This window comes from Suricata suricatta, chromosome 2, assembly GCF_006229205.1.
Source record: "Suricata suricatta isolate VVHF042 chromosome 2, meerkat_22Aug2017_6uvM2_HiC, whole genome shotgun sequence".
Lineage (NCBI taxonomy): Eukaryota > Metazoa > Chordata > Mammalia > Carnivora > Herpestidae > Suricata > Suricata suricatta.
Genome location: NC_043701.1, coordinates 14614715 through 14628844, shown reverse-complemented (window position 1 = coordinate 14628844; position 14130 = coordinate 14614715). Strand labels below are relative to the sequence as shown.

At 48.1% G+C, this 14130-nt stretch overlaps 1 protein-coding gene across 1 annotated transcript in view; it reads right to left on the bottom strand.

Annotated features, from left to right (window-relative positions):
- KIAA1549 (KIAA1549 ortholog) overlaps positions 1-12833 on the bottom strand; it is an 85512-nt gene extending 72679 nt beyond the window's left edge. The window contains exons 1-5 of the mRNA XM_029917923.1: positions 10103-12833; positions 5246-5334; positions 3985-4162; positions 2710-2840; positions 87-270 (exon numbers count right to left, since the gene is read on the bottom strand). Coding sequence (XP_029773783.1) covers positions 87-270; positions 2710-2840; positions 3985-4162; positions 5246-5334; positions 10103-12833 — 3313 coding nt within the window. The remainder of the gene's footprint in view (positions 1-86; positions 271-2709; positions 2841-3984; positions 4163-5245; positions 5335-10102) is intronic.
- Positions 12834-14130: the final 1297 nt, after the last annotated feature.

Here is a 14130-nt window from a genome sequence, read left to right as displayed (position 1 = left end):
AAAAAAAAAAAAAAAAAAAAAAGAGGTCCAGCAATGAAAAGACCCGGGGTCACCTCCCGAGGGCTTCTTGTGACAGCAGTACTCACGTTCAGCGATCTGGAGCACTGGGTACCCCAGGTAGAAACTGAACTCCACCACGCTCAGGTTCCTGAGCAGCTGGCTCACTTCCGTCCCGTTCAGAAACCCCTGCGGGCCCCTGACCGCGAAGACGACATTCACGGGGCCCCGCCGCGGAGCCGGCCGCGAGGCACCCATGGTGATATTCAGGATCTGAAAGAAGGAAGGTGGGATAAGCTTCCAAAAGGAAGCAAAACATTCGGCTAACAGCCTGCGATTTCTCCCTCACCATTTCTCTCACTGATTTTCTTTCTCTTTTTCTTTTTTTTTTTTTAAAGGAGGTAATGTTTTCAAAGGAAAGAACTGGCTTCACCATCCGGTTCCCATCTGCGATACTTAAAATTCTGTTTACTGAAAATGTTTTTTACATTAAGTGGTGAACTGCACACAAGTATTCAGAGTCCCTCCCTCTGCCTCCCACCGCAAATCCCACTGAAATAACAAGAAAGCTGAACAAAGGGGAGTAAATCCACAACAGCTCTGGGAATGGAGGAAAATCAAGAGATTCTGTCAAATTTCTGGAAGATGGAGAGAGGATGGGATCATAATGATATAAACCAGGACGGAGGGAGCGGAGGCCCAAATCACACGCAAGCCTGGAGGGCAGGAGCCGAGAACCACTGGCCCAGGAGCGCGCTGCAGGGGAGGTCCTGGAGGAGACAATCAGTACGACTGATCGAAGCCTGTGTGCCAACGGGTCGACCTGACTTTCTCCCTCTTCCTTCCTTTCTGCCTGCCACACAGCAGCCACATCTTCACCCTGACCAGCCAGAAATACTGCTCCCTGCGCAGAAAGGATCTCCCCGTCGGTGCAAGCTTACAGACTGTGGGTTTGGGCCCTAACAAGAAGGTGGGCAGAGGCCGTGCTAACCCCCGTGCACACCAGAGACAGAGAAGGAAAGAAAATGAAGAAAGCAGCAGATCTGCTGTGAAAATTACACTGAAGCGACCCATCCCCAGGAATCCTGGGGGGCGGGGTCCCAGTCCACCCCACCGTCTGCGCTGGCATACTCTGTCCCAACCCGGTGCTCCATGAATTCTCCCATTAGGAGGCAGGGCGGGTACAGACACAGACGCCACAGCGCAAGGGGAGAGCCGCCAAAACGAACAACCTGCTTCTCCACTCCTGACGGCCACCAACCCACGGTCTCCAAACATTCACGGCAAACTAGGAGCGCAAACGCAAAGGACCAAATTCTCACTAATGTCCTCAGAGACTTTTCCAGGTGACAGTACATCTTCATTCAAGATAATCCTGCATCTTTGCAGGAGAAGCCACAATGAAAAAGGAGCAAAGAACAAAAAAAAAAACAAAACAAAAAAAGATGGCTGAAAGAAAATTCAGTAGACAGACAAATATGACAGATGCAGCTGAAGATGAAATTAAGGACTTCAGGGGACAAAGTTTAGAGAATCTGTAAAAATTGGGAATTCTAAAAAGAGATAGGATATATAAGAAAAGATAAGTAGATCCAGGTACACCAAAACCTATTTAATATAAATTGTAGAGGGGTGCCTGGGTGGCTCAGTCGATTAAGCGTCTGACTTCAGCTCAGGTCATGATCTCACGGTTTGTGACTTCGAGCCCTGCATCAGGCTCTGCGCTGACAGTGTGGAGCCTGCTTAGGGATTTTCTGTCTCTCTCCGTCTCCCACTCTCTCTCTCTCTCAAAATAAACAGATAAATTTTTAAAAAATATATAAGTCATAGAGAGAACAAAGAATATGGAGAAAAATACCAATATAAAAACATCAGCTTTTCTGTTTTGAGTGTCATTGCAACTACTGTATTGTAAATGATGGAAAATAATTGCATATGTTAAAAAAATATGAAACTTTATAAAGTAAAAAAAAATAAATAAATAAAAATTTTAAATTTAAAAAACAAAAAAAAAAATCAGCAATTTCCATACAATACATACCAAAGCCTGTTCCTTTTTTTTTTTTTTTTTTTTACTGTTTGTTTATTTTTGAGAGAGAGAGAGAGACAGACAGACAGACTGAGTGGGGAAGGCGCAGAGAGCGAGAGGGAGAGACAGAATCCGAAGCAGGCTCCAGGCTCTGAGCTGTCAGCACAGAGCCTGACGAATGGCTACAACTCATGAACCACCCGATCACGGCCTGAGCCAAAGTCGGCTGCTTAACTGACCAAACCACCCAGGGGCCCCCAATGACTGTTCTTTAATTCATGGCTATCGTCTCTGTTTTTAGAGAATAAAAAGCACTGCATTTTGTGGTATCCTACAACGTGAAACACTAGCGTTTTTGGGCATTTCCCCCACACGGGGTACTCAGATTGAAACCGTTCCTTCTTAGAACATTCCAGAATTTCTCACACATGCTCATCTCTCTCTAGCTCACCACATCTGAGCTCTTTAGTTATCCTGTTACTCCGCAATCTTCAGTTTGCTTAGCCTATTCATGCACGTGAACTCTGGGCCCTGGAAAGAGAGCGACCTTGATTCATGTGAACGGACCCTCTTCTTCTAAGGGAGGGAATGAGTAAGAGTTAATTGTGGCCTAAATGAAACATGTGAAACTAGCTTGTCTTCAAAGAATAAGCACCCTGTTCCGCATCCCGTGCCATTCTCACCTGCACGGTGAGGTTGTGGGGCCCCGGGTGGTGTCTGCTCACTTCCGACAGAGCTATCATCAGGCCCTTCTCGATGCGCTGGGTGAAGTTGCAGAAGCCGGTGTCCACACTCTGAGGCACAAACTGAAGTACTGAGAGAAGGAAAGCAATCACAGGCCCACGAACCAGGCGATGTTTTAGTAACGAGGCATGAGGACAGGAAAAACACTGCCTAGCTCAACTAACGCACCGACTGCACAGGAGGGAGTACCAAGAGGGCTTACTGACGGGGATCGTAGCACGGAAATGTAGAAAGCCGCCTCTGCACCAAGGGAATACATATGATGCAAAGGGGGCTCACATCACTTTAAAATGGAAAAAGATAACAATATGAGCATCAAAAGATGCGACTGACTGAAACATTCTAAATGTGAAATGTGAAATTTGACATGGTTACAGGTGAAATGACAGGATACCTGGTATTGCTTCATAACACTCAACTCCTCAAAAATAAACACTGTGGGGGACAAATGAACAAATCTGGGAAAACACCGATAATTTTTCAAGCGTGGATGTGTGTGTTTGAGTTTATTTAACAGTCCTCATGTCTTAGGGCTCCTGGACGGCTCATTGGTAGATGCAACTCTTGATCTCAGGGTTGTGAGTTCAAGCCCCACATTTGGCACGGAGCTTACTTAAAAATATAATAAAACTTTTTTAAAAAATTTTTTAATGTTTATTTTTGACAGAAAGAGAGACAGACAGACAGACAGACAAAGTATGAGTGGGAGAGGAGCAGGGAGAGACAGAGACACAGAATCCGAAGCAGGCTGTGGACTCTGAGCTGCCAGCACAGAGCCCAATGCGGGGCTTAAACCCATGAACCAAGAGATCATGACCTGCACCAAAGTCAGACACTTAACTGACTGAGCCACCCGGCGCCCCAGAAAAAATTTTTTAAAGGCCTTCATCTCTGAGAAGCATGGGGTGAAATACTTATGAGGGAGATGACATGATACCATATCAAAATAATGGGAGAGGAGGGCACACAGATGAAACAAGACTGACTCAGAAGTTGAAATTTGCTGAAGCCCTTATGATGAATACGGGTGGGGGGCGGTTCATTCAACTATTCTGTGTACTTCTGCATCTGCTGGAAACTTTCCATAATTACAAGGTGTTTTTTCATTCAAATTTTTAATAAAATCTTTTAATCCTCCCATAATATTTTAAAAACATAAAAAATAAAAGGACATTTTATGGACAAATCAAAACAACCATGCCCAGTTTTCTCACCCGTCTGCACTTGGAACCTGGAGTCTGGCACAAGGAAGGAAGGTTTCACGGCCAGGATTAAAGGAGTTTGGTCACGTACAAGTTTACTGTTGATAAGTACATTTATGACTGATATTGCCGTGTAAACGAAAGGCCCGGATGTTACCAGGAAAGTGAAGTCAGCAAAGAGCTCATAAACCTATGAAAATTTAAAAATACAAAAGACAGTAATTATCAAATCTGAGAGCACTCAAAAGAAGGTGCGCAAAGTAGAAAAATAATAGAGTAAGGTGAAAAATAAATGGGGAGCTTTGAGTGAAGGGGGAGGAGTATAGATCATCACAATTTTATTTTAGTTATCCCTTTTACAGAGCTGCCGATCCTTCTCAAAAACAGCATAAACCTCTAAGAGCAAAGACAGCGAGAAAGAAGAGCCAATCATATGACCTGAATAATGAGTTACAGAGAATTCCAAGTTGTATTTAACAGGGTTAAAGTCAAAGTTGTTGCATTTAATCCACATATAAAGGAGCCTTATTCTGCTGAGCAGTGCTGGCCAAAAGAAATCCATGAGCCACAAATGCAATTTTAAAATTTCTAGTAGCCACATTAAACAACATAAAAAGAACAGGTGAAATTAATTTTACTGAACCCAATATATTTGAAATGACGTTTCAACATGTGGTCAATGTGAAAAATTATTGGTGAGATAGTTTCCATTTCTTTTTTTCATTCGCCTTTGAAATTCTGTGTAAACTTTGGGCTGACAGCGCACCTTGATTCAGACAAGCCCAAATTTCATGTGCTCAGGAACCATATGTGGCTCGGGGCTCATGGCTCGTGGCTGTGTCCTCCATGGTGCAGGTCTGTGGCGTAGCTCTCTGACCTCGCACAGGAGAGGAGGTATGAGCACAGGGTCCACTGGAAAACGTATGGAAATCTATTTCTACCTCATCGTACAGATATATGCATATGCACTCACTCTAAAATCTAATTCAAATTCGAATCCAAGTTCTTTGATGTAAATCAAGGGACACAAAAGCATCACATCATCATGTCCAGCTCTGGTCTTAGAGATTTTTTCTTCCAATCCTGCCCACACATCTCTCCAGTGGACTAAACCTGGCCTCCTGTGGGATCGGGGCTTCCCCAGTGAAGTGACGTTTGAACGGCTATCCAGAGGATGAGCTGGTGTCCACCAGCAGGAGGAGGGAGCAGAGGAAAGTGCATGCTGGGACGGAGATGTGCCTTGCACCTGGGCTCCGGCACAGCAGGGACCCACCTTGAGCTCTACTGCACGGTTGAAGTGGATCCTCAACACCTCCTTGATGGATGTGATGATGTACTCCTGCACGGCTCTCCGGGCCAGCACTGCAAGGCAAAGCCAACCACCGAAGGCACATCAGATTCTTGTTTTATTTTTTTTCATGCTTATTTATTTTTGAGACAAAGACAGAGAGGGAGCGGGGAGGGGCAGAGAGAGAGGGAGACACAGAATCCGAAGCAGGCTCCAGGCTCTGAGCTGTCAGCACAAAGCCCGATGTGGGGGCTCGAACTCACGAACTGTGAGATCATGACCTGAGCTGAAGTCGGACGCTTAACCAACTGAGCCACCCAGGCACTCCAACACCAGTTCCATTATGAACACCATGGGCTTGAAACTTCTGGTCCCCATGGCAGAGCCCGTGCTGTGCCAACTGTGACAGCAGCGCCCAAAGTCATTTTTTAAAATAAGGTCCAGCCTAGGGAAGCACAGAGAACAGCAGTGGATCTCGCCAGTACCAGTAAACCATGTGCAACATGCCACGAAATCTCTCCACGGCCTCTGCCCCAGGGGTCAGTGCCTGGGGTCCCACGGGGGAACAAAGAACACGGAGTTCTCATTTTCAACTGGGCAAACAGTAGGTTTTCCTCTTGGCTATGTCCCTAATGGTAAAACACAGAGTTTTTAAAATGCTCGACAGGAATATTTTTAAAGGCCTTAAGATGTTACTCAACAAAACTAGATGACCTCTTCCTCTATAAAATGAGGTCTCCTTCCCCAGCTTTTCAACGCAGGAAGGGAAGGGTCTTCACCACTAATAATGGGGAGGAAAAGAGGTTCACAATTCCCATGTATTAAAATTTTATGTAAGAAGTAAAATATTTCTTATAACACAATCTAGCTATATTCAATCCTCCTTTCACATCTAAGAAATTCTATTTTTAGAATTTCTAAGTAATAAGTAAGCCTCTTTCTCGGGGGTTTGGCAAACATGTTCTGCTCCCCATTCCCTTCTCCAAGTTTTCTTTCCTCTTCCATTAACTTCTCATAATGTGGAATCTAAATACATTTGAAATTATGATTCCGTTTTCCTCTTCCCTTTTCTTAGTTTTTAAAACTAGAGACAGAATCATGCTGTCTCTTAAGTTTAAGTTACATTTGATTGTTTTCTCTACTGATCAGCAACTTTGACAGTAAAAGCAGGGAGGGCCTTCTTTAGCTCATCAGTCCAGGAGAACAAACCCGGACACCCTGACTACCTTGCTGGGTCACAGCAACGGCCTGGCCTACATGGGCTCCGGAACTAGACTGCACACAGATTTTAAATGGAAAGACAAAAATGAGTGGGAAGGAAAAGCGAGGGAAAGGAAGAAGGAAGGGAGGGACAGAGGAATAGAGGAATGGAGACAGGGAAGGAAAGAGGAAGGGCGAGAAGGAGGGAGGCAAGATCTCAAAAGCTAAACTTAGGGAAGGTGGAGACAGAATGGAAAACCAGTGGCAGATAATCCCGAAAGAGGACACGAGGAAGCACACATTGTACGTAGCCCCATCTAAAGGTATCACTCGGGAAGACCATCCAAGTGTTCCTCTGATAGTCCACACGGCCCACCAAGATCACCTCCACCCTCTCTAGTTAATCTGGGTAAGACCTAAAATTATAACATCAGGTTATGAGGATAAGAGTCTTTGGGAGAAAAGGATCGTCGGCAACAAGTACCTTACCGTGTCTCCAAATATCTAATTTGGGCCAAGAGAGGCGAACGAGGTGGCCAGGGTCAGACAGGTGCTGGGTGGGAAGCATAGCCTCACCCCTTAAAAAATACACGCAGTCAGAGGCACCTGGGTGGCACAGTCGGTTAAGCATCTGGCTCTTGGTTTCGACTCAGAGCCCCTCATGGGGCTCTGTACTGACAATGCTTAGGATTCTCGCGCTCCTTCTCTGGCTGCCCCATCCCTGCTCACTGTCTCTAAAAATAAATAAACTTTAAAAATTAAAAAAATTTTTTAAATAAAAAAGAAGATGCATGCAGTCAAGTGCTCTCCCACAAGTCCACCAAGAACCAAGGATCAACAGAGTGCTCTTACTTTTATTACAAAATTCCATAAAAAGAATTTTTTCAGAGGACAAGTACTCACCCCAAACCTCTCTGATAAGTAATTCCTAAAAAGAAACCAAGGCCAAATCTAAATGAAGATTCTACATGAAGTGGTCCTTCCTATGGGTCAAAGATACCACTGAGAACAGAAGACAGCATTTATAGTCCATTTAAAAATACAAGGTAGGGGCTCCTGGGTCGCTCAGTCAGTTGAGTGTCTGACTTCGGCACAGGTCATGATCTCGTGGTTCATGAGTTTGAGCCCTGCATCGGGCTCTGTGCTGACAGCTCAGAGCCTGGAGCCTGTTTCAGATTCTGTGTGTGTCTCTCTCTCTACCCATCCCCTCTCTTGTATGTACTCTCTCTGCCTCTCAAAAATAAATAAATGAAAATAAAAAGACAACGTAGGGCCCCTGGGTGACTCAGTCAGTTAAGTGTCTGACTTCAGCTTGGGTCATGATCTCATGATTCGTGAAGTCGAGTGAACCCTGTGTCGGGCTCTGTGCTGACAACTCAGAGCCTGCCTGCTTTGGATTCTTTGTCTCCTTCTCTCTCTAGAAAAAAATTTTTTTGAATTTTAATACAATGTAACAAAAAACCACAATGCAACAGCATGGGTACCTGTGCACAACTCTACACATTTACTAAAACTGCTGAAGTGTACATTTACAGTGGGTCAAGTTTACCCCAAAAGCTATTAAAAAATACACGATCCCTAACAAAGGATGCCAAATCCACTAACTGTATGTCCTATAGTTAATCCAAGCTATATATATCTCATATTCTTAGAGATATAAAATGGTTTCTCATTTTTTGTAGAAGAATTTGAGGACCGCCTGGGTTGCTCAGCCAGTTAATCTGACTTCAGGTCAGGTCATGATCTCGCCGTTTGTTGAGTTTGAGCCCCATGCTGGGCTCTGTGCTAACAGCTTGGAGCCTGGAGCTTGCTTCAGATTCTGGGTCTCTCCTCTCTCTCCCTCCTCTACTCGTGCTCTGTCTCTCAAAAATAAGTAAACATTAAAAAATTGTTTTAATTTAAAAGGACACATTGCAAGTATCAATAGATGTTATGGGATTCAAGAAATAAAGAAGCTTTCAGTAGTTCTTTTAATGAGCTTCTTGTAGCTGACCCCCTAGTAGTTACTGCGAAATAGTTCTGCAGAAAGGAAGAAAAAGTATCATGTCTATGAGAAACTCTTCTCTCTCATCTGGACCACCGCTACGCCACAGACGAACAGTTGCCACTCGCGCCAGCCTCATTTCCTAGCATGATTCCCAGCCAAGCCCAGCATGCGTGGGCTGCCCGACCTCTCCACCTGCGGCTCCCACCCTCCACCACGAGGACGCTTCCCTCCCCTCCAGACCACAGCCTTCTTGAGTAAGTCCAATTCACACCCTTCCAAACCCCTCCCTGATCATCCCAGAGCCACTCTTCTAGAACTCTGCTTCAACCATTCTTATCCCAGCTACCAAGAAAGCATGGCTCGGGCCTCCCCCCACACTAGAATCTACGCTCCTTGAAGGTCAGAACCACGTCGTTCAGCTAGATGTCCTTAAACCTTCTCAGGGAACCTCACGCAGGCTGAGTGCTCAATAATTATTTGTCACATGAATTCACAAATACTTCCTTATTTGGAGGAGAGAGAGGGTTAGGAGAGCAACGGCTTCAGCTGCTCCCACCGCCTCAGAGACGGGGTCGCCGCCATGATGAGCGAAGGACACACGGCTCGCCTCACCGCGTGATCTCCTCCCTCCCCCCCTCACCTTCCTCTGCTCTCCTTCCTTGTCCACTCCCCTCGAGTCCTCCTCTACTTCTCCTACCATCTTCTTCCCTCTTCTTCACTTCTATGCTCCATCCCTATCAAAATCAACAGCCAGAGCCAGGCTGCACATCAACACTATACCACGTTCGGGCGCGTACGAACAGGTCATGAGCCTTAGCGCGCAGCCTGTCAGTGCTCGTGAGGAAAGAGCTGGAGAGCCCGCCACGGGGGCCATGGACATGGCCACGGACAGACAGGACACCGAATGTGCTCCGACTCCGTGGGATGCAGCAGCCGGCACCTGCGAGGGAAGCGGCCGCTTGTCACCTAGTCACTCGGGCTGCGGACAAGGGGCAGCGATAAAAGTCTGTGACCCAGACCAGAGGACATTTAGCCGCGCCCTGTTTCCTCCTTGGATTCTCAGGATCCAAATGACATCTCCAGGAACATGTAAGAGCAAAGTGGCCCCCTCCTTTCAAGGAAGAGAATAATAGATTAGGAAGAAATCACAGCAGGTGCCCTTACACATATGCCCTACTAACTGCTCGAACCACACGTGAAGGCTTTTGTTTGCACCACACCAACTACGCACGCGCTGGGTTTTGAGTTCCAAAAACAAAGATCCTAGCAAATGCTTCTACGGCTCGTTTAAATCTTCTATTTTTCTTACTGCTGCTATCAACTAACATGTAGTGCTCTGCGGGTATTGCTTATGTGCCAAGCACTGGGGGAAGTATTTTATAAGCAGTGATGCATTTAAATCTTTACATTGACCCAACGGAGTACATGCCGTGATCATCCTTGTTTAACGACTGAGGAAATGAGGGTGTAGAGAGACTCATTAACTGTCCAGAGAACTCACAGGAATGAGGCGAAGGAGAGGAGGTTCCTGCCTAGGACCCTCTGGGGCCAGAGCCCACACTCTTTCCCACGATGCCGTGTCTCGATAGCATTCCATGCAAGCACCTTAGAGAGAGCGCCCTGACCAAGAGAGGGGCCTTGAGGCAGGGCCTTACCGGTTGTGATCAAATAGGCGTCGGGAACTGTAATATCACACACATATGGCGCCTTGGTGGTGACCAGTGCTGGGGTAGGAACCACGGCCTCGGAAGTAGAGGTGGGGATGGGATGAAGGGAAGGCGGCGGGTGCACAGAGCTGCTCTCGTGGGGATTCCGGCTCGTGGTTCTGCTGCTCGGGGTGCTGCCGCCGACAGTACCATCAGGGGTGGCACTGGTGGGGGGTGCGCTCAGGTCAGTGGGGGCGAGCCCTGATGAGTCTGTGGGTGTGTACGATGGGCCCACAGGTATTGGCTCTGTAGGAGGAGGTGAGGGGCTCGCCTCAGAAACAAACGAGGAGGCTGACGACGGGGACACGTCGGTGACCAGGAGGGTAGTGCTGGGAATGACTTTGGAGAAAGAGGGTAAGACAGGTGTGTGATCGTCCGTGGCACTGACATCATTGCTGGAAGGTGACGGAGTTGGAAAGAGGGAAGATTCTGCTAAAATGAGGGTCGTAGGAAAAGCAGTCAGAGGTGATGGGGAGTGAGTCCCAACAGTCAAAATGTCGAGGGTGGGCTCTGAACTGGAGGGCACCGGGGTGGTGACTGCCGATTCATGGGCAATGAGTGACCACTCAAGATAAGAGGTAGTTTCAGTGAGGACTGAGGTAAGATGAGCTTCGGGACCGGTCAGTGAAACTGTGGACACCTCAGGGAACTTGAGAGACTCCGAAGGGAAGCTGGGGAGCAGGGACATTTCAGAGTAGCCAGGAGGAAAAGCGAGTGTGTTTGAAAGAAGGTCTGAACTTGGCCAGAGCTGCGAAAATTCAGAGTTCATGGGATTAGGAACGGAAAGCGGAGGGGCCTCCAAACTGACGGAGTCAGACAACGCGAGTGTCTCAACTAAGGAAGAAAACGCCTGAGAGATGAACGCCGACGCATCACTGGATATCCCCAAAGACGGAGAGGCGAGTGCTTCTGAAAGTGAAGACACCGGGCGGCTGGGATCCAGGGCCGGGGTTGAGAAAAAACTGGATGCAGAATCCAAAATGCGGCCAGTGGCATGTTCAGAAGAGCTGCCAGGCTCCCAGTCGAGGAAGAGAGAAGGTTCCACTGCCGGTGCCCGAGTAGAAGACATAAAAAGACGCGGGTCTCCGAAAGCAAGCACCGGTGTGTTTTGGTTTGCTGCGCCCGAGACAGAGGGCTCAAGGGGCACGCTGCCGAGGAGCGAGGGAAACGCAGCTGTCACGCTGGATGGCATTCCTGGGCTTCCAGGGACAGAGGAGGAGCCCAGAGGAGCAGGATCAGGTGACACTGGCGCAGAGAGGCTGCGGGAAGGATGCACTTGCGCGGTCCTGACACTCCACATCCCCACCTCGGCCGACAGGCCAATGCTCGTCACGGAGACGCCCATGGATGGAGAAGAAAGTGGGACGACCGGTCTGGAGGGGAAAAGTGTATTAAAGTCCTGGGGATCTTCTTCAAATTCAGGGAAGTCCACGACTCCGCTGCTCGGCGGAAGGATGCTGCTCGCTCCCAGCACGGTCACGGTCGGGGTGTCGGCACCATCCCCCGATCCCAGGTCCTTCTCCTCGATGCTCGCGGACACCATGTGCCGAGGTGATGCCACAGCGCATGACACACACCACGTGTACGGTCTGGACGCCGCCGCCGGGCTGGAGACATGAGTGTCGTCCACAGGACTTGGGACCACTGACTCGCCTGGCAATCCGGACGTTTCCCTGGCATCGCTGGGAAGAAAGACGTTAAAAGAAACAGCGGCTGGTTGAGTAGAAAAGGACACAAACGCAAGAGATGAGAACAGAGCCGAATCTCTGCTGCCGCGACTACAAGCACGGGCTGTCTGGGCCACACTTGCAGCAGGGTCTGCCCTTGGGAAGATGGTTTCTTCCAGACTGTGACTCAGAGCCGTGTTCACATCAGGGTGCCTGTGCGTGCTGGTGGCCGGGACATCCCCTGGAGGCGGGGAGACCTCGTCCCAGGAGGGAAAGGCCTGTGGCGTGATGCCACTGCCTAACAGCTGAGGCTGTGCCGCCAGGGAGCTAGAAAGAAGCGTATCTGCATCCTCTGTTCCAGAGGCCACCATCTCCGGCAAAGTCCTGCTTGCTGAGTGCCCATCAGCATCAGTAGGATAAAGCACCAAATTCCTACTGGGACTTGGCCGGTTGCCCTCAGAAGTGGAAAAATCTGGCCAAAACACACTGAAAGGACTGGAGGATTCGGCATACGCCATTGGTTGGTGCGCTGTGTTTTGCCAGGCTGATGTCATTTGCTCATCCTGTAGAGAAATAACGGGTAAAGATGGAGTCAGCACCGGCAGGCTGACTGGGAGGTGCGGTATTGGAGACACCGCCCGCGAAGTGGTCCAAGGGGCTTCCGGCAAAAAGTTATCCATTTCATCATCATCTCTGACCACCTCGCTGCTCGTCATCGACACATAATTGGCCACAAAGACACTATGATCTGCCATACTTTGGGTCAGTGCTCCTGGGTTAAAAAAGACTGTATCAAAAATAGTGGCAGATGGAGGTGTGACCTGGAGAGAAGGGCTTTGCTGGGACCCGGGAGCAGGTTCTGTTAAGGCCACAGGTGCAGTGCTATGCACGGTGCTTTTCTTCATCATGAGCTCCACGGAGGATAAAGAGAGGTTGTGCTGTTCCAGAAAGAGCTCGTCTACAAAGAGAAGAAAAGCTGGGTGAGTTGCAAGGCAATCAAAGCCATACTGCATACGCTTTGTTTCAGATGGAAGAATTTATTCATTGAACAAATATCCACTCAACCATGAATATGCACAATTCACAGTTGGAAGTAAAACAGCTAATTGGGAGCCAGAAATTGCCAGAACTACCATCAGGGTAATATCTGCAAATATTCATCAATGGGAGCACCATCTTCACATCGGCTGTGTGTAAGCAGATGCTGCTATTTTTTCTCCTACTTTTTTTTCTTTTTATTTGTTTTTGAGAGACAGCATGAGCAGGGGAGGGTCAGAGAAGAGGGAGATACAGAATCCGAAGACAGGCTCCAGGCTCTGAGCTAGCTGTCAGCACAGAGCCCGATGCGGGGCTCGAACCCACAAACCATGAGATCATGACCTGCGCTGAAGTCGAACACTTAACCAACTGAGCCACCCAGGCTCCCCTTATGTTTTTTCTTTTTTGTTTTTTGTTTTTCTCCTACTTTCAAATGACACCACAGAATACCGTAAACAGAAGAGGTCTTAGGAGGCTGTCTGGTCCATTCTGTCTCATTTATCAGAGAGTTAAGAAAAAGTAACTAAATCAATCACATGATCACCCAGAGAGAGGTGGAGCGGGAATCTCAATATAAGGCTGCCTTGAATCCCAAGCCCACATGCCTTCTCTTTCTCAAGAGCCGGCTCTCACAGAGAAATGAACATGAGAACCCTGGGAGCATCACTCATACACAGGTAAGAGACGTCAAAAGACCCTAGTTTAGGGCCACCCACACAGAGGCCCTGGGCTCCCTCCAGCCTCAGCTCCCGTTATTCCCTGCTCCACTCTCACGCCTTCCTGACCGCTGGGATGCCCTTCCCTGGCCCTCCCCCTGGATTACTCCTACTGGTCCTGCGGATGCAGTGTAGATACCTCCTTCGTCTTCAATGCTCTGAAGTTGAGTCAGTGCCTCTCCCCAGGCTTCTTACCTGTCGTATCCCTTAGCATGCCTCACTGAAATTAACTGCTCATTACACTGCGAGCTTCCTGAAGACAAGGACCATTGATCTGCCTTCCCAGTGCCTGGCACAGTGAATGACATACAGTCAGAGCTCAAAACTTATCTGTTAAATGAATGAATGAAGGAAAGAATGGTGTCTGAGAACCAAGTTCTGATATATGCCGAAAACATACTATCCTCCTCTCAAAACTTCCGGATTCTTTATCCTTGGGACAGCTCTCATGGTCAGGGAAGTGGCTGAGGTGTCTCCACCTAAATAATTCAGAATCAGGGAGGCGGGACAGGTACCGGCCCAGGCCCAGTGAAGGCCCAGAGCACACAGTACTGTC